Source organism: Penaeus monodon, unplaced genomic scaffold (genome assembly GCF_015228065.2).
Source record: "Penaeus monodon isolate SGIC_2016 unplaced genomic scaffold, NSTDA_Pmon_1 PmonScaffold_1458, whole genome shotgun sequence".
NCBI classification, from domain to species: domain Eukaryota; kingdom Metazoa; phylum Arthropoda; class Malacostraca; order Decapoda; family Penaeidae; genus Penaeus; species Penaeus monodon.
Genome location: NW_023643687.1, coordinates 5,010 through 29,026, shown reverse-complemented (window position 1 = coordinate 29,026; position 24,017 = coordinate 5,010). Strand labels below are relative to the sequence as shown.

Here is a 24,017-nt window from a genome sequence, read left to right as displayed (position 1 = left end):
TATCTGTGCTGGTACCTTCGTAGTCATGCTGGGTATTCATAATACCAAGAGTCTGCGAACCCTCAACATGTTAGTCGTCACCCTGGCCATCTCCGCTTCTTCATGATGCTTACCATGACTCCTCCTCTCCTGGTCAACGCTTATTGGGAACATGGATTCTTGGTGCATTCTTCTGTGAGGTCTACGTTTCCTTCCTCGGGTTCTTCATTCGGTTGCGTGTCCATCTGGTCCCATGGTCCTTCATATCACTGCTGACCGATACAACGTCATCGTCAGGGAGTATCTGCTGACCCTCTCACATCTGGTGTGCTATGATGAGGAATTGCCTTGGCACTTGGTCTCTCACTCTTGCCTGTTGCCTTCCTCCTTTCTTCGATGAACCGATATGTACCTGAGGGTAACATGCTTGCCTGTGGGTACTGACTACCTGACAGAGACTGAACTCTCCAGTAGCTATTCTTTCGTCTCTCTGTGTGGGTATATCTCTTCCCTTGCCTACATCATCTACAGCTACACTTTCATCGTTAAGGCTGTTGCTGCTCACGGAAAGGGATGCGAGAACAGGCCAAGAAGATGGGAGTTAAGTCTCGGAGAAGCAGGAAGCCAATCCAGACCTCTGCTGAGTGCCGTCTGTGCAGGTTGCTCTCATGACGTCACCTTGTTGTTCATGGCTTGGACCCCCTACGTTTGTAGACAACTGGGGAGGAATGTTCACAACCTATTGTCACTCCTCTTTTCTCTATCTTGAGATCCGTCCTTCGCCAGGCAACGCCGCTACAACCCCTATCGTGTACTCCATCAGCCACCCCAATAACGAGCTGCCCTTAAAAAGCTGCCTTTCCTTGCCTGCATACTGAAAGGCAGAGTATTGCGGGTCTGATGCTGCTTCAATGCCACTGCTCAGAGTACTGGAAGGCCGAGTCTGCCTAAGGAACTCAATACCAGTATTTTTTTCTAATACAAAGTTTTTAAAAACGATTACCAGTGGAAGAGACAATGTACACTTCTTGTCCCAATCCCTTTTTTAATTATTTCAACATAAAAACTCCCAGCTCAACCACTTGAGTATTGATATCCCCGTATAAAACCGAATGAATGCATAAATGAGAAGAATGATTTCAGTTTAACTGTTCTCAGTAAATATATCTAAAGAGAATAATCTGAACTCGAGCAGATAAAAAAAAAAACAAAGAAAATATGAAAATGTAACTATACATGCCGAGTTCTCCTATAATCTATTAATATGCCTCCCATTCGTTAATGAGGAAAAATACAATACACCTGACAATATATCTCTAGGCTGCAATAAACTCATAATGTATACTCATATATTATATATGTTGGAGTCACCGTACTGTAAACTGAAATGCTCGAAATAAGAATACTCTCTCATGTGCATACATTCAGCACGCTGTTATGGTGTCTGAACGGTAGTTTAGATTTGGTCTTGTTGAACTAGTGCATTTTAGTTTGTACCTAGTTGGAGTTGGAGGGAATTCATTAACTATCAATAAACAAAAGGGCGAAATAGTTTTTTTTTCTGAAATAGATAGATTTCTCATTACGAAATAATAAAACAAGACTGATCAAGCCTTCTCATGCAATTCCTTCACACCTTGGCTTGTTGCCTTTTGCTTTAATGGTAACTGGATCTTTTCGAATCAATTGTGATATAAGAGGCTTAAGTCAATTGTGCTTTTCTTTTCAACATCTAAGACCATTAGTAGCGGATTCAAATATAAGCGGATAGGGTGAGCTTGAGGCTTAGGAAGCTTTTGTGTGGATAAGGCGATTTGTGGATTTCTATATGGTTTAATGGTCACAACAAGTAAATGTCCACACATCAAAAGATCATATAGCTTTTGATAAATATTATGACGAAAAATGGAAAATTAGTTAATGATTATGTTAATGAGCACAAGGGATGAAGAGAAGAAAAGGCAAGAGAGTAAAAGACAAAGCAAAATTAGTTGAGGCGAGAGCTGAGGACTAGGCATGGGTGATCCCCCTACATTGAGCCTCAGTCGCCATCTTCTAATGCTCCCCCACCCACGACAAACCACGAACAGGGGATTGGAGGCTATATTCAACATTAATTATATTCTATCTATCCACATTTAAAAGCTTGTGTGTGTGTGAGCAAATTCTTCTTAACCCCTGACCTACAGTCAACTTGTAGATCTTTCATTGCATGGACTAACAGAATTAAACATCATTTGTGATTACGTCCCATAATGATATCGTAACTTGTTTTTTGACTGTAGAGCTCGATTTGGCCTGTAATACGGTTTTTCTTTTCATGGCATGGTTATAATAAAAAGATACAAGAGTTCTTTATCCTAAATTCACCCCTTTCTCTGAACAGATGGCGAGCGGATTGACAGTCCGTATCGTCCTATGGGGGCCTAAAGGCAGGTTACTTAATCCGGTCCCTGGAAACTACAAGCGAAAAAGAGGAAGATGTTTTAGGTGGTTCAAAAAATGGGTGCACGTAAGGGCAAACTTGTCTGAGGAGTATCAAAGTCTTAAGGTACGGAGCCGCAACAAAAAGGCTTTTGTAATGGGCGGTATCTATATAATGTGTGTGTGTGTGTGCGCGTGTGTACGCGTGCGCAATGTAAATACCTACACACACCCACAAATATATTACATATATATCATGTGTGTATATATATATGCATATGTGTGTATAAATCGATAGATGTGTGTGTGTGTATGTGTTTGTATTATATATAAATTATATAGTGTATATATGTAATATAATTTAGATATATATGTAGATATATTTTACATACTTATAGTATTTATATGTATAATGTATATATACATATATAGTATATAATATATATATATATATATATATATATATATTTATATAGTATTATATATAATATATATAAGGTGCCGCGTGGCCGAGTGTTAGAGCATCGGACTCAAGACTGCCAACGACGGCAATCTGAGTTCGAGGGTTCGAGTCACCGGACTGGCGCGGTTGTCCCTTTGGGCAAGTAACTTCAACCTCGAGTGTCTCCTAGCCGCTGTGGGCAAGCCAGCGGGCAAGTCAGTGACGTTCCGCAGAAGCTGGGTAAATAGGGATGTGACTCGATAAAAACACCGGGCGAAGGCACGGTCAAAACCACCCTCTAAATTGCCGAATATAATCATGGGAAATCCATGTCGCCACGTCTTGTAGGATTGGGCACTTGAAAAAAAAAAAAAAAAAAAAACAAAAAAAAAAAACTATATATATATATATAGTATATAATATATAATATATCTATATATATAGATAGTATATATTATATATAATATATATATATACAATTATATATATATATATATATATATGTTTGTGTATATATATATATATGTATATATATATATAATAGTTATATATATATAATATATATATATCTCATATATAAATCTATTTTCACGCACCATATTTATACAATATATAAACTCCTACATACATATACACTCTATGCGTCTCTATATACATATATAAAATAATAAAATAGTTTCCGTATATATACTAGCGGTATAAACATACAAATAGAAATACTAGTGTGTAGCTTAACGAAGCACTGTAACAAACATGAATAAGTATAAAAAAAGAGGTGAATTAGTTTACACTATACGAAAACTAAAGATGCATTTTCTGTAAGATTACTGAGAACTATAAATGGTTTTATTTACATATTATATTAATGACCGAGGACTAACAACAACACGGGAAGAACGAATGCATAAATACGTTCTGGAACTTTTTTAAATGAACAAGCACAGACTGCATTTCTGTCCGGTAAGTAAGTCCGAAGATAAAGACGTCAGTAACTTTAATGCCAGTACAAGGCTCCAGCTGACTATCAAAGAGCTGCACCCACGCGGTGTTCTCCAGTTACCTTGTGGACTTGGTTCAGCCAGAGAGGAAGTGCTTCACGCCGAAGTAGTTCGATTTTGAAATTTCTTCGGCGGAAATCTTTTGGCCTTAAAAGGTATATCTTGAAAAATAGTGTTCTTTCATTATATATTCATTCTATTTTTTTTCATCAGTCCTTCATCAAATGTCAAATACAATCAGATTAACAAATGCTAAGGTATTTTGCCATGCATATTTCCTGCTCACAGGTGCTGTGTTAATCATCTATAACATAACTTTTACATTTCCGATTTTATGTGATAAAGTATGGGTAATGTAAACACTATAATCATTACAGATGCGAGTTGGAACAACCCAGTTCAGGACACTGTCCTTCCATCCACCAACCCTTATGGCAACTATAAGTGGTAGACCTGTGCAGAAAATGCTCATATGGTCTTCCTCATCTGGTACCGGAAGAGTTCCCTCCAATTCCTCTCTGTTAGGTCTTCTTGCTTCTGGATGACTATCCATGGTGAACACATCTGTGGCTGGTAACTTCGTAGTCATCTGGTATTCATGAATACCAAGAGTCTGCACGGACCTTCCCACCTGTTAGTCGTCAACCTGGCCCATCTCCGACTTCTTCATGATGCTTACCATGACGCCTCCTCTCCTTGTCCCAACCGCTTATTGGGGACTGGATTCCTTTGGTGCATTCTTCTGTGGTCTAGCTTTCCTCGGTTCTTTCTTCTGCTTCGTGTCCATCTGGTCCATGGTCTTCATCACTGCTGACCGATACAACGCTCGTCAAGGGAGTATCTGCTGGACCTCTCACATCTGGTGGTGCAATGATGAGGATTGCGGCACTTGGCTCTTCACTCTGCCTGGTGCCTTCCTCCTTTTCTTTCGATGGACCGATATGTACCTGAGGGTAACATGCTTTGCCTGTGGTACTGACGTACCTTACAGAGACTGAACTACTCCAGGAGCTATCTGTACGTCCTACTGTATGGGTAATATCTCTTTCCTCTTGCCTACATCATCTACAGCTACATTTCATCGTTAAGGCGTTGCTAGCTCACGAGAAGGGAATGCAGACGGGCCAAAGATTGAGTTTGTAAGTCTCTGAGAAGCGAGGAAGCCCAAAAGACCCTGCTTGGAGTGCCCGTCTTTGGCAGGTTGCTCTCCATGAACCGTCACCTTTGTTTTCAGCCTTGGACCCCCTACTTTGTCATCAACCTGGGGATGAATGTTCACCAACCTATTGTTACCCTCTTTTCTCTATCTGGGGCTCCGTCTTCGCCAAGGCCAACGCCGTCTCAACCCCATCGTGTAACGCCATCAGCCCCCAGTACCGAGCTGCCCTTGAGAAGAGCTGCCTTGCCTTGCCTTCACTACTGAGGGCAGAGATGGCGGTTCTGAATCTGCTTTCCCAATGCCACTGCTCAGAGTACTGAGAAGGCCGAGTCTGCCTAGGAACTCATACAGTATTTTTCTAATTACAAAGGTTTTTAAACGATACCAGTTGGAAAGAGACAACTCTTGTCCCAATCCTTGTTAATTATTTCAATACAAACTCCCATCATCAACCACTTGAGTATGATATCCCCTCATAAAACGAATGATACAGAAATGAAAGATGTATTTTCAGTTATAAACTGTTTTCTCAGTAAAAATATATATATAAAAGATTAATCCTATGACTCGACAATCTAAAAAAAACAAGAAAGGCATGAAAAATGTAACTATACATGAACTAGGTTCTCCTATATTCTATTAATATGTGCCTCCAATTCGTAAGGAAGAAAAATCACATACACATGAAAATATATACTGTATGCTGCAATAACCTCATAATGTATAATCATTATCTATATATGTGATCAACCCTTACTGTACTGAAATGCTAGAAATATGAATACTTTCTCACGTGCATACAAATTCAGCAACGGCTGTTATGGATGTCTGAACGCGTAGGTTAGATTTGGTCTTGTTTACTTGCATTTTAGTTGTACCCAGATGTGGAGGATTCAATTAAACATATCATAACAAAGGGAGAAGTGTTTTTTTTTTTCTGAATAGAATAGATATCTCAATTACGAAATAATAAAACAGATTATCAAGCCTTCTCTGCATTCTTCACAACCCCTTGGATTGGTTGCCTTTGCTTTAAAATGGTACTGATCTTTTCAGAATGCAATTGGGATATAAGAGGCTTAAATTCAATTGTGCTTTTCTTTCAACATCTAAGCCCTAGTGGCCTATTCAATATGCGATAGGTGGAGCTTGAGGCTTAGAAGCTTTTTTTGTTGCATAAGGCGATTTGTGGATTTCTTTCTAGAATGGTTAAGTCAAACGAGTACAAAACACAAAAAAAAAAACAAATGTGCCACACACAAAGATCATATAGCTTTAGACAACATATTATTGACGAAAAGGGAAAAATTGTTTAATGAATTAATGGTTTAATGAACCAGGGATGAAGAGAAGGAAAAGGAAAGACTAAAAGCAAAGCAAAATTAGTTGAGGCAGAGCTGAGGACTAAGACAGGGGTTGAATCCCTACATTGATACTCAGTCGCCATCTTCCTAAGGCTCCCCACCCCCGACAACAACGAACAGGGGATTAGGAGGATATATACACAGTAAATTAATTCTATCAACATTTAAAACGCAGTGTGTTGTGTGTGTGTGTGTGTGTGTGTGTGTGTGTGTGGTGTGAGCAAATTCTTCTTTACCCCCTGATCTAAAGTCAACTTATTTTACTGCCCTATAGACTTTCATTGCAATGTCGAACAGTATTAACATCATTGTGATTGCGTCCCCATAATGATATCGTAACATTGTTTGTTGAACTTGTAGAGCCTTCGAATTTTAGCCTGTATACTTTCTTTCTTTTCATGGCATGTTTTAGAAGTCAAAGAGTTCTTTATCCTAAAATTCACCTTTCTCCTGAAACAGATGGCGAGCGGATCTGACAGTCGTATCGTCTGTGGAATCCTATAGGCAGGTTAACGTTATCCGGTGCCCTGGACACTAACAAAGCGAAAAGATGTTTTAGGGTTCCAAAAGTGTGCACGTAAAGGGCAAACTTGTCTGAGGTGTGTCAAAGTCTTTAAGGTACGGAGACGCACCGAAAAAGGCACTTTTGTATAATTAGGTATATCTAATATATTTGTGTGTGTGTGCGCGTGTGTGCGCATGCGCAGCATAAATACATACCCATCACAACAACATATTACATGTATACATGTGTGTTATATATATATTCATATTGTGTATCTAAATAGATGTGTGGGTATGTATGTGTTTGTATATATATAAATAATATGTATGTATGTAATATATATGTAGTATATATATGTATATATATTATACATACTTATGGTATAAATTGTATATGTATATATATATATATATATAATATATCTATAATATGTATGTATATATATGTTATGTACTATATATATATATCTATATGATATATATATTATATATATATATCTATAATTATATCATATGTTATATATATATATTTTACCCCACAATATTTATACAATAATTCCCTACATACATTACAGATACTTCCTACATACATATATACAATAATACCTGTTCGTATATATATATATATATAATATATATATATATATATATATATATAATCTATATATATACTATTATATATATAAAAACTATATACAAAACATTTTCCGTATATATACAAGGTGTATAACACACATATATAAATATAACATAAGTTGTGTATCATTACGGAAGCACTGTAAACAAACATGATAAGTATACACAAAGGTTAATTTAAGTAACTATACGAAAACTAAGATGCATTTTCTGTTAATACTACTGAGAACTATAAATGGTTTTTACCATATTATATTAGGTACCGAGGATACACAACACGGGAAAGAACAGAATGCATAAATATCGTTCTGGAACTTTTAAAAATAACACACACAGACTGTGGCATTTCTGTCTGTAATAGTCGAAATAAGACGTCCTCATCTTATATTGCAAGTACAGGCTCCATCTGACTATAAAAATAGCTGCAACCCACCGTGTTCTCATCAGTTACCTTGTGGACTCAGCCAGGAAGGAAGTGCTTTCACGCCGAAGTAGTTCGATTTTTGAAATTTCTTCGGCTGGAAATCTTTTGCCTTAACGGTAATATCATTGAAAAGCAATGTTCTTTCACTCGATATTCTACTAGTTTTTTCAGCAGTCTTCATCAAAATGTGCAAATAAAATCAATTATACAATCTAGGTATTTTTCCATGCTATTTCCTTGGGTCATGTGTTGTATTACAAGTATTGTTTTTTTGTTTAATCATCTCCATAGAAACTTTTGCAGTCGTTTTTATGTGGAGAAAGTATCTATAATTCATTCAGATGTCGAGTTGGAACAACCCAGTTCAGGAACACTGTCCTTTCCATCCACCAACCCTTATGGCAACTATAACAGTGGTAGGACACTGTGCCAGAAGCATGCTCCATATGGTGCATTCTCACTGGTACCAGTTTTCCCCCAATGAAATCCTCTCTGGTATTTCTTCTCGGCTTCCTGGATGACTATCAGGGGAACACTATCTGTGCTGTACCTTCGTAGTCATCTGGTATCATGATACCAAGAGTCGCGAACACCTGCCAACCTGTTAGTGTCGTCCAACCTGGCCATCGTCCGACTTCTTCATGATGCTTACCACTACTCCTCCTCTCCTGGTCAACGCTTTATTGGGGAACGCATGGATTCTCGTGCTTCTTCTGTGAGGTCTACGCTTTCCTCGGTTCTTTCTTCGGTTTGCGGTGTCCATCTGGTCCATGGTCTTCATACTGCTGACGATACAACGTCATCGTCAGGGGATCTGCTGAACCTCTCACATCTGTGTGCTGTATGAGGATTCTGGCACTTGGCTCTTCACTCTTGCCTGTGCCTTCCTCCTTTCCTTCGATGGAACCGATATGTCCTGGGGTAACATGCTTGCCTGTGGTACTGACTACCTGACAGAACTGAACTCTCCAATAGCTATCTGTACGTCTAAATCTTTGTGGGTATATCTCTTCCCTCTTGCCTACATCCTCTACAGCTACACTTTCATCGTTAAGGCGGGTTGCTGCTCACGAGAGAGGGAATGCAGACAGGCCAAAGATGGGAGTTTAAGTCTCTGAGAAGCGAGGAAGGCCCAAGACCTCAGCTGAATGCCGTCTGTGCAAGTTTGCTCTCATTACCGTCACCTTGTGGTTCATGGCTTGGACCCCCTACTTGTCATCAACTGGTAGTAATGTTTCAACAAACCTATGGTACTCCTCTTTTCTCTATCGGGTGATCCGTCTTCGGCCAAGGCCAACGCCGTCTACAACCCCATCGTGTACGCCATCAGCCCCCCAAAGTAACGATCTGCCCTTGAGATAGAAGCTGCTTGGCCTTGCCTGCATACTGAAGGCAGAGATGGCTGTTCTGATGCTGCTTTCCAATGCCACTGCCTCAGAGTACTGAGAAGGCGAGTCCTGCCTAAGGAATCATACCATTATTTTTTCTAAATAGCAAAGGTTTTTAAACGAACCAGTGGAAAGAGACAAACTCTTGTCCTCAAATCCTTGTTAATTATTTCAATAAAAACTCCCAGCATCAACCACTTGATTATGATATCCCCGTATAAACGAAATATACGAATGAGAGAATGTATTCGTTATAAACTGTTCTCAGTAAAATATATATATAAGAAGATTAATCCTATGACTCGACAATATAAAAAAAAATAAAATAAATATGAAACTGTAACTATAACATCCACTAGTTCTCCTATATATCATTAATATGGCCTCCCAATTATTAAGGAAAAAAATATACACATACAAATGAAAATATTACTGTACTGCAATAACCTCATAATGTAATACTCTTATCTATATTATGTTTTAGTCAACCCTTACTGTCACTAAATGCTAGAAATATGAATACTCTCACGTGCATACAATTCAGGCAACGGTTGTATGGATGTCTGAACGAGTAGGTTAGATTTTGGTCTTGTTGAACTGTGCATTTTAGTTTGACCCAGTTGAGATTCATTAACATATCCATAACAAAGGGAGAATATTTTTTTTTCTGAAATAGAATAGATATCTCATTACGAATATAAAACAAGATTGATCAAGCCTTCGTCATGCACTTCTTCACACCCCTTTGATTTGGTTGCCTTTTGCTTTAATGGTACTGATCTTTTCAGATGCATTGGTTTATAAGAGGCTTAAGTCATTGTTTCTTTTCTTTTCACATCTAGACCATTAGTAGCGTATTCAAAATATAGCGATAGGGTGCGCTTGGGGCTTACGGAAGCTTTTTTTGTTCTAAGGCGATTTGTGGATTTCTAGAGATGGGTTAATGGTCAAACAAGTAAAATGTGCCACAATCAAGATCATATAAGCTTATGACAAATATTATGTACGAAAAGGGGAAAAATTAGTTAGTGATTAATGGTTAATGAACACAAGGGATGAAGAGAAGGAAAAGGAAGAATATAAAAGACAAAAGCATAATAGTTAGGCGAGAGCTGAGACTAAGACAGGGGTGTCCCTTACTTGATGCCTCATTCGCTCATCTTCTAAGGCTCCCCACCCCACGACAACAACGAACAGGGGATTTGAGGAGTTATATCAACAAAAATATAATTCTATCAACATCTAAACGCAAGTGTGTGTGTGGTGTTTGTATTGTGAGCAAATTCTCTTACCCCTGATCTAAAGTCAACTTATTTCTAACTGCACATATTAGATTTTTCATTGCAATGGACTAACAAATTAACAATCATTTGTGATTGCGGATCCCATAATGTATATCGTAACTTGTTTGTTTGACCTGTAAGCCTGCGAATTTACCCTGTAATACTTTTTTTTTCTTTTCATGCATGGTTTAAGAATCAAGAGTTCTTTAGCCTAAAAATTCATCCTTTCTCTGAACAGATGGCGAGCTGATCTGACAGTCGTATCGGTCCCTATGGAAGCCTAAATGCAGGTTAAGTAAATCCGTCCCTGGACACTAACAAAGCGAAAGATGTTTTAGGTGGTTCCAAGTGTGCACGTAAAGGGCAAACTTGTCTGAGGATGTGTCAAAGTCTTAAGGTACGGAGACGCAACGAAAGGGCCTTATTGTATATAGTATATATATCTATTATATATATTATAGATATATATATTATATTATTATGTTGTGTGTGTGTGTGGTGTGTGTGTGTGTGCGCGCGTGTGGTGCGCGTGCGCGCATAAATACATAACACACACACATATAAATGTATACATGTGTGGGTGTATAAATATTATGCTATGTGTATAGAAATAGATGTGTGTGTATGTATTTGTTTGTATTATATATAATTAGTATGTATGTATGTAATATATATGTAGTAATATATATATGTAATATATATTATACATACTTATGGATAAATCAATGTCTAGTGTAGTATATATATATAATACTATATTATATGATATATATATATATATACTACATATATGTATATATAGATATCTCTATTATATATATCTGTATCTATCTATATATATATATATTTTATATATATACTAATATATATTATTTTACACGCACACCTATTTTATACCATAAATGCTGACTACATATACAATATAACTTCCTACATACATATACATTAAATACCTGTGCGTATATATATAATCTATATATATATATATATATATATATATATAATATATATATACATATATAAAACATTATACAAACATTTTTCCTATATATACTAGTGTATAACACAAATATAAATATCATTAAGTGGTATCATTACGGAAACACTGTAAAACAAACCTGAATAGTATAAAAGAGGTTCATTAAGTTACTATAGAAAGACTAAAGATGCCTTTTCTGTTAAGATTACTGAGACTATAATGGTTATTTACATATTATATGAATGTACCGAGGATAACACCACACGGAAGGAACAGAATGCTAAATAATCGTGTTAGAACTTTAAATAGAACAAGTCAACTGTCATTTCTGTCTGTAGTATCGAAGATAAGACTTCAGTAATCTATAATGCAGTACAAGGCTCCATCTGACTAGAAAAGAGCTGCACCCACGCGTGTTTCTCTCAGTTACCCTTGTGGGACGCAGCCAGAGAGGAAGTGCTTCTTTCACGCCGAAGTAGTTCGTTTTGAAATTTCTTCGGCTGGAAATCTTGTGCCTTAAAGGTAATATCATTGAAAAATAGTGTTTCTTTCATTCTATATTCTTCTATTTTTTTCATCAGTCCTTCATCAAAATGTGCAAATAAAATCAGAAGTTATAGCATGCTGAGGTATTTTGCCATGCATATTTCCTTGCTCATGTGTGTGTCAGTCATCTATACATAAACTTTACATTCCGTTTTTTATATTGATAAAGTATGGTAATTAAACTATAAAATTTTCATTACAGATGTCGAGTTGGAACAACACCAGTGCATAGGACACTTTCCTGCCATCCCCAAACCATTATGTCACTATAGCAGTGGTAGACACTGTGCCAGAAGCATGCTCCATATGGTTGCATTCTCACTGGTACCATTTCCCCCCATGAATCCTCTCTGGTTATGGTCTTCTCGGCTTCTGGCATGACTATCCTGGGAACACTATCTGGTTCTGGTACATTCGTAGTCATCTGTTATGATCATGATACCAAGAGTCTGCGAACAACACCGCTGCCCAACCTGTTAGCGTCAACCCTGGCCATCTCCGACTTCTTCATGATTCTTACCATGACTCCTCCTCTCCTGGTCAACGCTTTATTGGGGTACAGGATTCTCGGTGGCATTCTTCTGTGGGTCTAATAACCTTTCCTCGGTTTCTTTCTTCGCTGCGTGGCCATCTGGTCCATGTCTTCATCACTGCTGACCGGTACAACGTCATCGTCAAGGCGTACTGCTGAACCTCTCACATCTGGTGGTGGCTATGATGAGGATTGCTGGCACTTGGCTCTTCACTCTTGCTGGTGCCTTCCTCCCTTTCTTCGGATGGAACAGATATTCCCTGAGGTACATGCTTCTGTGGTACTGACTAACCTGACAGAGACTGACTCTCCAGGCTATCTGTACAGTCACTCTGTATGGGTAGTATCTCTTCCCTCTGCCTACATCTCTACAGCTACCCTTTCATCGTTAAGGCTGTTGCCTGCTCACGAGCAGGGAATGCGAGAACAGGCCAAGAAGATGGGAGTTAATGTCTCTGAGAAGCGAGGAAGCCCAAAAGACCTCAAGCTGAATGCCGTCTGTGCAGGTTGCTCTCTGACCGTCACCTTGTGTTTCATGGCTTGGCCCCCTACTTTGTCATCAACTGGGGAGGAATGTTCAAAACCTATTGTCACTCCTCTTTTCTTCTATCTGGGGATCGTCTTGTCGCCCAAGCCTCACGCGTCTACAACCCCATCGTGTACGCCATTCAGCCACCCTACGTACCCGAGCCTGCCCTCGAAGAAGAAGCTGCCTTGCCTGCTGCAATACTGAGGCAGAGATGGCGGTCGGATGCTGCTTCCACTGCCACTGCTCATAGTACTTGAGAAGGCCGGTCTGCCCTAAGAACTCAATACCAGTATTTTTTCTAATACAAAGGTTTTTTAAACGTTACCATGGAAAGAGCAAACTCTTGTCCAAATCTTGTTAATTATTTTCAAATCAAAACTCCAGCATCAACCACTTGAGTAGATATCCCCGTAATAAAACGAATGTACGAAATAGATAAGCGTGTATTTCATATAAACTGTTCTCAGTAAAAATATAGTAAAGAAGATTATCTATGCTCGACAATATAAAAAAAACAAAGAAATAATGAATATACTATAGCATGCACTAGTTTCTCCTCTATACTATTAATATGCCTCCCAATTCGTTAAGGAACGAAAAATACACATACCATGAAAATATATACTGTATGCTGCCATAACCTCATAATGTAATACTCATTATCTATATATGTTTTAGTCAACCTTACTGTAACTGAAATGCAGAAATATGAATACTCTCACGTGGCATACAATTCAGCAACGGTTTGTTATGGGAGTCTTACGAATAGGTTAATTTGGTCGCTTGTTGAACTGTGCATTTTCGTTTGTACCGTTGGAGGAATTCATTACACTATCACATAAACAAAGGGAGAAAGTCGTTTTTTTTCTGAAATAGAATGTTTCTCAATTACGAAATAATAAAACAAGATTGATCAAGCCTTCTCATGCAATTCCCTTCACACCCCTTGGATTTGGTTTGCCTTTTGCTTTAATGGTAATGGATCTTTTCAGAAGCAATTGTGATATAGAGGGCTTAATCATTTTGCTTTTCTTTCAACTCTAAGACCATTAGGGGCCTTTCAAAATAAGCGATAGGGTGAGCTTGGGCTTAAGGGAAGCTTTTTTGTTTAATCAGGCGATTTGTTGATTTTCTAGAATGGTTAATGTCAAACGAGTAATGTCCACACATCAAAGATTACATACTTTATTACAAAATATGACGAAAAGGTAAAAATTAGTTAATGATTAATGGTTAATTAAGCAGAAGGGATGAAGAAGGAAGGAAAGAAGAGTAAAGACAAAGCAAATTAGTTGAGGCGAGAGTCTGAGGACCTAAGGCCAGGGTGATCCCCTCCTTGAGCCTCATCGCCATCTTCTAATGCTCCCCACCCCGGGGGGGGGGGGGGGGCGACAACACGAACAGGGGGATTGGAGGAGTATATATCAACAGAAAAACATAATTCTATCAACATCAACGCAGTGTGTGTGTGTGTGTGTGTGTGTGTGTGTGTGTGTGTGTGTGTGTGTGCTGAGCAAATCCTTCTTTATACCCCTGACATAAGTCATTTATATCTACGCACATTATACCTTACGTTTCAGTTGACTAACAGAATTAACATCATTTGTGATTCCGTCCCTAATGATTCGTAGCTGTTTGTTGGATGTAGAGCATTCGAATTTTGGCCTGTATTACAGTTTTTTTCTTTTTATGCCATGTTTTATGAGTTAAAGAGTTTCTTTATCCTTAAAATTCACAACCTTTCTCTGAACGCGGTTGCGAAAAGATCTGACAGTCGTATCGTCTATGGGGGCCTAAAGGCAGATTAGTAAATCCGGTCCCTGACCTAACAAATCGAAAAGAGTTTTAGGTGGTTTTCCACAAATGGCACGTAAAAGGGCAACTTTGTTTCTGAGGTATGTTCAAAGTCTTTAAGGTACGGAGACGCACCAAGGCCTTCTTTGTATATAGGTATTTATCTGTGGTGTGTGCGCGTGCGCAACACACCACAATACAAATCACACACCACACATACACCACACTCCGACCTCACACATATAGCAATATATATATGTTACACGTGTAACCACACCACAGATATATAGTATATATATATATATATATATATTATATAGTATATATATAATATATAGTGTGTGTGTGTGTGTGTGTGTTGTGTGTGTGTGTGTTGTGGGTATGTTGTGTGTGTGGTGTTGTATATATGTGTGTAAATAGATAGATTTGTGTGTTGTGTATGTATGTTTATATATAGACTATTATATCTAATATAATATATATATATATATATATATATATATCATAATATATATATAGTATATAGATTATAGTATATATAGTTATATGTGGTTATGTATATATATATATATAAATATATATCTATGATAGTATATATAATATATATATATATAATATATATTTACATATTATGGTAATTATACTATGGACTATATTAAATATATATACATATATGTTAAGATATATATATATATATATATATATATATATATATATATATATATCTCTACTACCGCACTTCCTTATATTACATATATACACTCCTACATACATATACATGAAAGCCTATGCGTATAGACATACGTATATAAAACTATATAAACAATATGTTTCTGAATATTGCCATAGGTGTGTAAACATACAAATATAAATATACAGCAGGTGTGTATCATTACTGAACCACTGTTAAGGAATACTTAATAAGTAAAAACACAAGGTATAGTTAATTTAACTATAATCATACAGAGATTAGGTCGTGATCTTTATATTTCCAAATTTGTAGGCTTCAATTAAAAATCATCCTATGTCATAATCATGTGCATTAACAATGCTCGTCAGGGAAACTAAAAGATGTATTTTCTGTTAGATTACTGAGGACTTATATATGCTTTTTTAGTATTATATGACTGGCCGAGGATAACACAACACAGGAAGCACAGAAGGCATAAAAAAAAAAATTCGTTCTAGAACTTTTTACAATCGAGCAAGCACAGACGAGCATGTCCTGTTCCCCCCCCCCCCCCCCCCCCACCTTTAGGTATCCGAGGATAAAGACTCAGTATCTTATAATGCAAGTACAAGGGCTCCAGCTGACTATAAAATAGCTCCATGCCACCTTGTTTTCTCAGTTACCTTGTTGGACTCAGCCAGAGAGAGGTACTTTCACACGCCGAGTAGTTCCGATTTGAAAATTTCTTCGCTGGAAATCTTTTGCTTAAGGTAATATCAGTGAAATTTTTTTTTTTTGTCGTTCGTATTCATGCTAATTTTTCATTAGTCTTCGTCAAACTTTGTCATATAAAATCAGATCTACAAATGCTAGGTATTTGCCAAGTATATTTCCTTGTTCACATGTCGTGTTATATCTTTTTATCAATCTATACTAAAGCTGATAATGTAAACTATAATTCATTACAGATGTCGAGTTGGAACAACCCGTTTCAGGACAACTGTCCTGCGATCCACCACCCTTATGGCAACTATACAGTTGGTAAGAAGAACACTGTTCCTGAAAACATGCTTCATATGGTGCATTCCTCACTGTTACCAGTTTTCCCTCCCATGAAATCCTCTCTGGTTGGTCTTCTTTCTTCTGGATGACTATCATGGGAACAACACTGTAGGCTGTTAACTTCGGTAGTCATCTGGGTATTGCATTGATCCAAGAGTCTGCGAAACACCTGCCAACCTTTTATCGTCGTCACCTGGCCATACTCCCGACTTCTTCTGCTGCTTACCATGACTACCTCCTCTCCTTGTCACGCTTATTGGGGTACATGGATTCTCGGTGCATTCTTCTGTGAGGTCTCGCCGTTCCTCGGTTCTTTCTTTTCGGTTTCGCGGTCATCGGGTCCATGTTCTTCATCACTGCCTTGACCGATACAATGTCATCGTCAAGGAGTATCTCTGAACCTCTCAATCTGGTGGTGCTATGATGAGGATTTGCTGCACTTGGGGCTTTCCACTCTTGCCTGGTGCCTTCCTCCTTTCTTCGGATGGAACCGATATGTGCCTGCAGGGTAAATGCTTGCCTGTGGTACTGACTACCTGACAGAAACTGAACTCTCCAGGACTTCTTTACTCTACTCTGTATGGGTATATCTCTTCCCTCTTGCCTACATCATCTACAGCTAACACTTTCATCGTCAAGGCTGTTGGCGCTTCACGAGAAGGAATGCGAGAACAGGCCCAAGAAGATGTAGTTACAGTCTCTCTGAGAAGCGAGACCTAAAGACTCAGCTGAATGCCGTCTGTGCACGTTGCTCTCATTACCGTCCCCTTGTGGTTCATGGCTTGGACCCCCCTACTTTTGTCATCACTGGGAGGAATGTTCAACAACCTATTGTCACTCCTCTTTTCTCTATCTGTGGATCCGTCTTCGCCAGGCCACGCCGTCTACAACCCCATCGTGTACGCAATCAGCCACCCCAGTACCGAGCTTCCCTTGAGAAGAATCTGCATTGCCTTGCCTGCAGTACTGAAGGCAGAGATGGCGTTTCTGATGCTGCTTCCAATGCCACTGCTCAGAGTACTGAAAGCCAGAGTCTGCCTAAGGAAACTCATACCAGTATTTTTCTCATGCAAAGATTTTCAAATAATATCAGCGGAAAGAGACAAACATCTTGTCCCAAATCCCTTGTTAATTATTTAAAATAAAACTCCCATCTGAATCCCTGAATTAAAAGCCCCGTATAAAATGAAAGATCCAGAATGAGAAAAAGTATTCATTCTTTATAATAAATAAATAAATAATAGATGATCGATAATGGATAACCGACAAAAATGAAAATACAAATATACACACTAGTTCTAATATGTATCTATAAAGTGCATCCTAATTCGTTGAAGAAGACACATGCCATTAAAATATTAGTGTGTAATGAAATAATCCATTTCGTACAAATAGAAGTATTCTCCGACAGTTTTTATATCCGCGATTACACACACACACCACACACACACACACAACACACACACACAGCTATATACATTACATATATATAGTCTACTGACAACCCTCACCGTTTTTTATCCGATATTCAGCAGGGAATCGTTTTGATTTCTTTAAATTGTAAAAACACATTTCAGAAATCTGGGCAGCTTTAAAGGTACGGTTTTCCCCTAGGACAGTACAGCTATGCTTGTCTTTCAATACCGTTTACTCTATAGCGAAGGTGGCATTTCCCCTGCTCCCCTCCCCTAAATCACTCCTTGTCTCCAGCTACTCTCCCTCTGCCAACCGCCCCTCTATTTCCAATTTATTATAGCCAACGAGGGGTTTCAGATACATAACATTACTACTGTCACTGAAATGCTCGCGCATTCAATTCGGCGGTTGTGATGGGCGGTCTTGAGCGAAGACAATGTTTTTTTTTTTCTTTCTTTCTTTCTTTTTTCTTTTTCTTTTTAATCATCATTAGATTTTATTTGGTCCATTTGACTTTAGGTGTGTGCTAAACAGTTGGAGGAATTTCTTTAAAATAATAAAATATGATAATATAATCAGGTATATGTTTTTGTCACACTAAAACGTCTAAAAACAATCCTTACATGGAAGCACGGCCCGTAATTTTCATTACACCGCATTTTTTCAATATGAATCTCATCAGAAAGAATACCGTAACGTATGGCACAAAGATACGGCAAAACATTCTTTCTACACAATCACAGATAACATCACTTTTTCGTGAAAACAAGACAATTACCAAATGCCCGTTCACCTTCACCTTCCGTCCAGTTACGTAAAGGGGAATCCTTAGATTGTCATTCTCTAATACTATCTGATAAGTGGCTCGTAAAAAAAAAAATGTATTTCAAACCCCAAAAAAAAAAAAAAGGTTGCCAAACGTCGTGTCTAAACTAACTCGATGTACAGACCCGAATATTGCATAAAAAAATATTACCCAATGTTTCATTAACATGAAATGCTTATCATTGTATTGTGTTTCGTTTTCACGTCATCTTGTTAATTCTGCTTAACTAAACTGATGGAATATTCTCTGAAAACTTTTTTCAGGACGATAATTCATCTACTTTAAAAATTCAGCGTCAGATGTGTTAAATAATACAATAAACCAAAATATTTTCTTAAAAATCAAAGAAATTACCTGGAGACATTTAGTATATATTACGTACGTATCCATTCTATTCTTAATGAAAATGAAAATATTAAGAACGTATTTTCCGTTGAATGTAAAAAACTATATTAAGTATTACTATATTTGCTTTGTGTCCCTACAGAGAATAATAAAAGATCAAACCGGCAATCGCTAAAACAACCAATAAAATGCAAACATACCTCATGACAAAAATTCCATGAAGCTCGCCACAGCATGTCGAAAAACATGTGATATTAACTTTAGGTTGTAACGTTCGGTATTTACAGAATCCACACAGCACAGGATCTCCCTTTAGTTACAGAGTACGTTCAAGGTTCTCTAGATAAGGAAACTTGAAAAAAAACAAAAAAAAACGCACAGTTTGCGTAATGTCTCAGGTCTGTCACCAAAGAAGAAGGAAAGTCCGTATCTTATAATGGAAGCGCAAAAAGCCTCGGCTGACTATATAAACCCTGTAACATATCCAGTACTTGCAGTTACCTTTGGACTCAGCCAGAGATAGGTACAGCTCACCGAAGTAGTTTGTCAGTTCTGAATTTCTGTCGGTTCGTTGAAGCTCGCCTTAAGGTAGATTCTGGCATTTACATCATCATCTCTATATCTGTCTATGTACATATATGTATTACTTCACATATATGATTTTTTTTTTTTTTAACATATCCGAAGTGATAAAGACAGACAACTGTCTTTGCCATAGTTCACTACAAGCCATACTCACACATCCTTGTTACTGTATCGTCCATATCATAAACAGCAAACTTTGAATATTCGTTTATCAGTATAAGCAGGATTTTTTATCTATAGTTCCGCCCAACTAACAGTACGTACTTTAAATGTACTAAAAAAATCTAAAGAGTCATTTAAGCAAATGACATTAACTGACAATGTATTTGAAATATGTAGTGAACAACGAATAGTTATTGTGTTAGAGCTGATCCACGATGAGTCCGGCAGGATCTTGAAAACTTCCTCAATTTCATTTTCTCACATATATTGTGCTAAATCTATGGTGCCACTATATCACGGCACTGTTGTATGTCACAATTGTAATGCATAGACTCGTGAATAAATGTTTTCTACAGTTAATGAAACATATCATATATAGGTACAATATAATGATTCTCATTACAGATGGGCGTGGCACCAACCCAGTTCGGACACTGTCCTGCATCCACCAATCCTTATGTGCAACTATACAGTGGTAGACAACTGTGCCACAATATGCTGCACATGATACACTCTCACTGGGTATCAGTTTCCACTCCCCAGAATCCTCTCTGGTATGGCCTTCTTGGTTTTGGATGGTTGTTATGGGTACTTTTGCTGTAGCTGCCAACTTTGTAGTCTCTGGGTATTCCGGATACCAAGAGTCTGGACCACCTGCTACCTGTAGTCGTCAACCTGGCGCTCTCCGACGTCTTCATGATCTTACCATGACTCCTCCTTCCTGGTCAACGCTTATTGGGGAAGCATGGAATTCTTGGTGGCTCTTCTTGAGTCTACGCTTGCCTGCGTTCTTTCTTCGTCTGCGTGTCCATCTGGTCCCATGGTCTTCATTCACTGCTGACCGATACAACGTCATCGTCAAGGGAGTATCTGCTGAACCTCTCACATCCTGGTGAGCCATGTGATGATTGCTGGCACTTGGGCTTTCACTCTTGCTGGTGCCTTCCTCCTTTCTTCGGATGGAAACCGATATGTGCCTGAGGGTAACATGCGGCCTGTGGTACGGACTACCCTGACGGAGAACTGAACTCTCCGGAGCTTATCTGTAGCGTCTACCTCTGTATGGGTATATCTCTTCCCCTCTTGGCCTACATCATTTACAGCTACACTTTCATCGTCAAGGGCTGTTGCCTGCTCACGAGAAGGGAATGCGAGAACAGGCTAAGAAGGATGGAGTTATCTCTGAGGAGTGAGGATCCCAAAAGACCTCTGCTGATGGCCGCCTTGCCAAGGTTGCCCTCATGACCGTCACCCTGTGTTCATGGGCATGACCCCCTACTGCATCATCAGCAACTGGAGGCATGTTCACAAGCCCATTGTTACTCCTCTTTTCTCCTCTGGGGCTCCTCTTCGGCAAGGCCACGCCGTCTACAACCCCATCCGTGTACGCCATCAGCCATCCCAAGACCGGGCTGCCCTTGAGAAGAAGCTGCCTTGCCTGCCTGCATACTGAGGGCAGAGATGGTGGTTCTGATGCCTGCTTCCACTGCCACTGCTCAGAGTACTGAGCAACCGAGTCTGCCCTAAGTACCTAATACCATTTTTTTTAATATGATTTTTTTAAATCAGCGGAAAGAGACCCTCTTATTCCAAGTACTGTAATTGTTCAAAATAAAATTTCCGAATATCGAGCCCCTGAGTTTAAATCCCCCCAATGAAATGAAATATCCAAAAATGAGAAGAAAGTAATTTCATTACCTAAAAAGGGGTTTTCAGTCTTTTTTTCTATAACTCGATAATAGAAACAAAAAAAAATAAAATAAGATATACATACACTAGTTCTGTTTATGTATCATGAAAAGTACATACTAGTGTCATTAAGGATGAAAAATACGCCAATACACATGGCTCACACAGAGCACAAATTGCGCGCGCGACTCACACACACCACACACACACAGCGCACACACCACACACACACACATATAGTTGTATTATATATATAATATATATGTATATATTATATAAATGTATGATGTAATATCACATTACTAATGTAATAATGCTACCAGATCGAATCTCTCTCACGTGTATTCAATTCAGCACGGGTGTGATGGTTGTCTTGGAGACGCAGAACATCATTCTTTTTATTTTTTTTTTATTTTTTTTTATTTTTTTTATTTTATTATTTTAATTATTTTTTTTTTTTTGTCTTATCAGTTATGCTTACATTTCGTTTTGCAGAACTGAGGCGTTGTTTCCAAGTTCGAGGAATTTCTTTACAATAATATTAGAAATATATATACATTATAATGAGTTAATGTTTTTTTTTTTTTTCTGTCACACTAAAACACCTAAAAACCAATCCTTAAAGAAAAGCAAGTCGTATTTATCTATCATTACAAACGTTTTTGTTTAAAATTAATGCAGTCAGAAAAGAAATAGTCACGGTAAATGTACGCACAAAGATCGGACAAACTCTTTTTTTTATACAAATCACAGATGTCACACTGTATTTTCTCTTTTCTTTTTTTTCTTTTTCCTTTTTTTATATGGCTGTATTTTTTATCAAGTGACCCTTTACATTCATCAGATCGTAAAGGTTATCTTAGATGGCCATTCCTTAATGCTGACTGCTATATGCTATCTTTGTTCACCAATAAAGCACACAATAAACAATTTTACAATGGGTCGTAGACATTGCATTCTCAGAGGAGTTGCAAGAAAGGCAATGGCTAACTCGCAATGCCCATACCGTAAATATGCATTTTTTGAAAGCTTAGTTAAACAAAACTGTGACTCAATTATTCATATATATTAAGATGTATATCATTCTACTTGCTATTGTTTCACGTTATTCTTGTTACGTACAATTCACTTCAAATGATGGAATAATGGCCCTCCCTTGGGGGGAAAAAAAAACAAAAAACATTTTAATCTAATAAACTCATCTGCTTCAGAAAAGCCATTGCCATGTATGTAATGTAATTAATTAAAACATATTCTTGATTGCAAATCTTGGAATTACCTGGAAGACATTCAGCATAATATCATTACTTCCCTGTATTACCATCTGATAATCTTAATGAAAATCAAACGACTTCCATTGGGAATTATAAAGACTGTGTAAACTTTTTTGATATTTACATGGATGTCCTGTCGAGAGGGATAAAGACTACATACTAATCAATGAAATCGTCCCAATAAAAATGCCAACCTATTTCACTGATAAAATTTCCGATAGAAGATACCCAGCAACTATGTCGAAAAAAATGGAATATTCACTTCCAAGTTGCTAAAGTTCGGTATTTTTTTTACAAGTATCACAATAGAGACATAAGAATATCTCCTTTAGTGTACAGAGACTTTCAAGGTACCCTAAGAAAAGAGATCGAAAAAAAAAAAAAAAAAAATGAGTACCGAACGCAAAGAAGTACAAGTTCGCGTATGGCTTAGTTCGTACCAAGGCGAGGAAGTCCTTAATCTTATAATAGAAGAGCAAAGCCTCGACCTGACTATATAAGCCCTGTACATAACAGCAATTTGCAGTTACCTTGTGGGATCTCAGCCAGAAGTAGTACCGCTAACCCGAAGTAGTTCAGTTCTGAAATTTCTTCTTTCGGTTGAAGGTCTTGTGTCGCAAGGTAAGATACCTGGTAAAGTTTTTATACGATCATTACCCTTGTATTTTTATATACATATAATATGTATTAACTTCCGTATATGCTTCACACATACATATAAGCATGTGCGAGTAATGTGTGTATTGATATATATATATATATATATATCTATATATATATATAATATTATATATATATATATATTATATGTTTGTGTGGTGTGTGTGTGGTGTGTGTGTGTGTGTGTGTGTGTGTGTGGTGTGTGCGTGTGTGTGTGTATGTAATGTATGTATTACTATATTTAGGTATCTACACATATATAACCAATATGTTTATAGGAGGTCCATAATCAATCTTAATTCAAATCCTCATATGATGTGACAATTCATATTTACATTGATTATCGG

At 37.7% G+C, this 24,017-nt stretch overlaps 2 protein-coding genes across 2 annotated transcripts; both read left to right on the top strand.

Moving 5' to 3' along the window:
* The first annotated feature begins 4,523 nt into the window (after positions 1 to 4,523).
* Positions 4,524 to 4,841, top strand: LOC119569370 (rhodopsin-like). The gene has a single exon (XM_037917562.1). The coding sequence runs from the start codon at positions 4,524 to 4,526 to the stop codon at positions 4,839 to 4,841; it is 318 nt and encodes a 105-aa protein (XP_037773490.1).
* Positions 4,842 to 12,764: 7,923 nt separating this feature from the next.
* Positions 12,765 to 13,391, top strand: LOC119569368 (rhodopsin-like). Its single transcript, XM_037917561.1, has one exon. The coding sequence runs from the start codon at positions 12,765 to 12,767 to the stop codon at positions 13,389 to 13,391; it is 627 nt and encodes a 208-aa protein (XP_037773489.1).
* The last annotated feature ends 10,626 nt before the right edge of the window (positions 13,392 to 24,017 follow it).

Coding starts and splice junctions, on each gene's coding strand:
- LOC119569370 (XM_037917562.1), top strand. CDS start 4,524: ATGACGCCTCCTCTCCTTGTCCCAACCGCTTATTGGGGACTGGATTCC.
- LOC119569368 (XM_037917561.1), top strand. CDS start 12,765: ATGTCTTCATCACTGCTGACCGGTACAACGTCATCGTCAAGGCGTACT.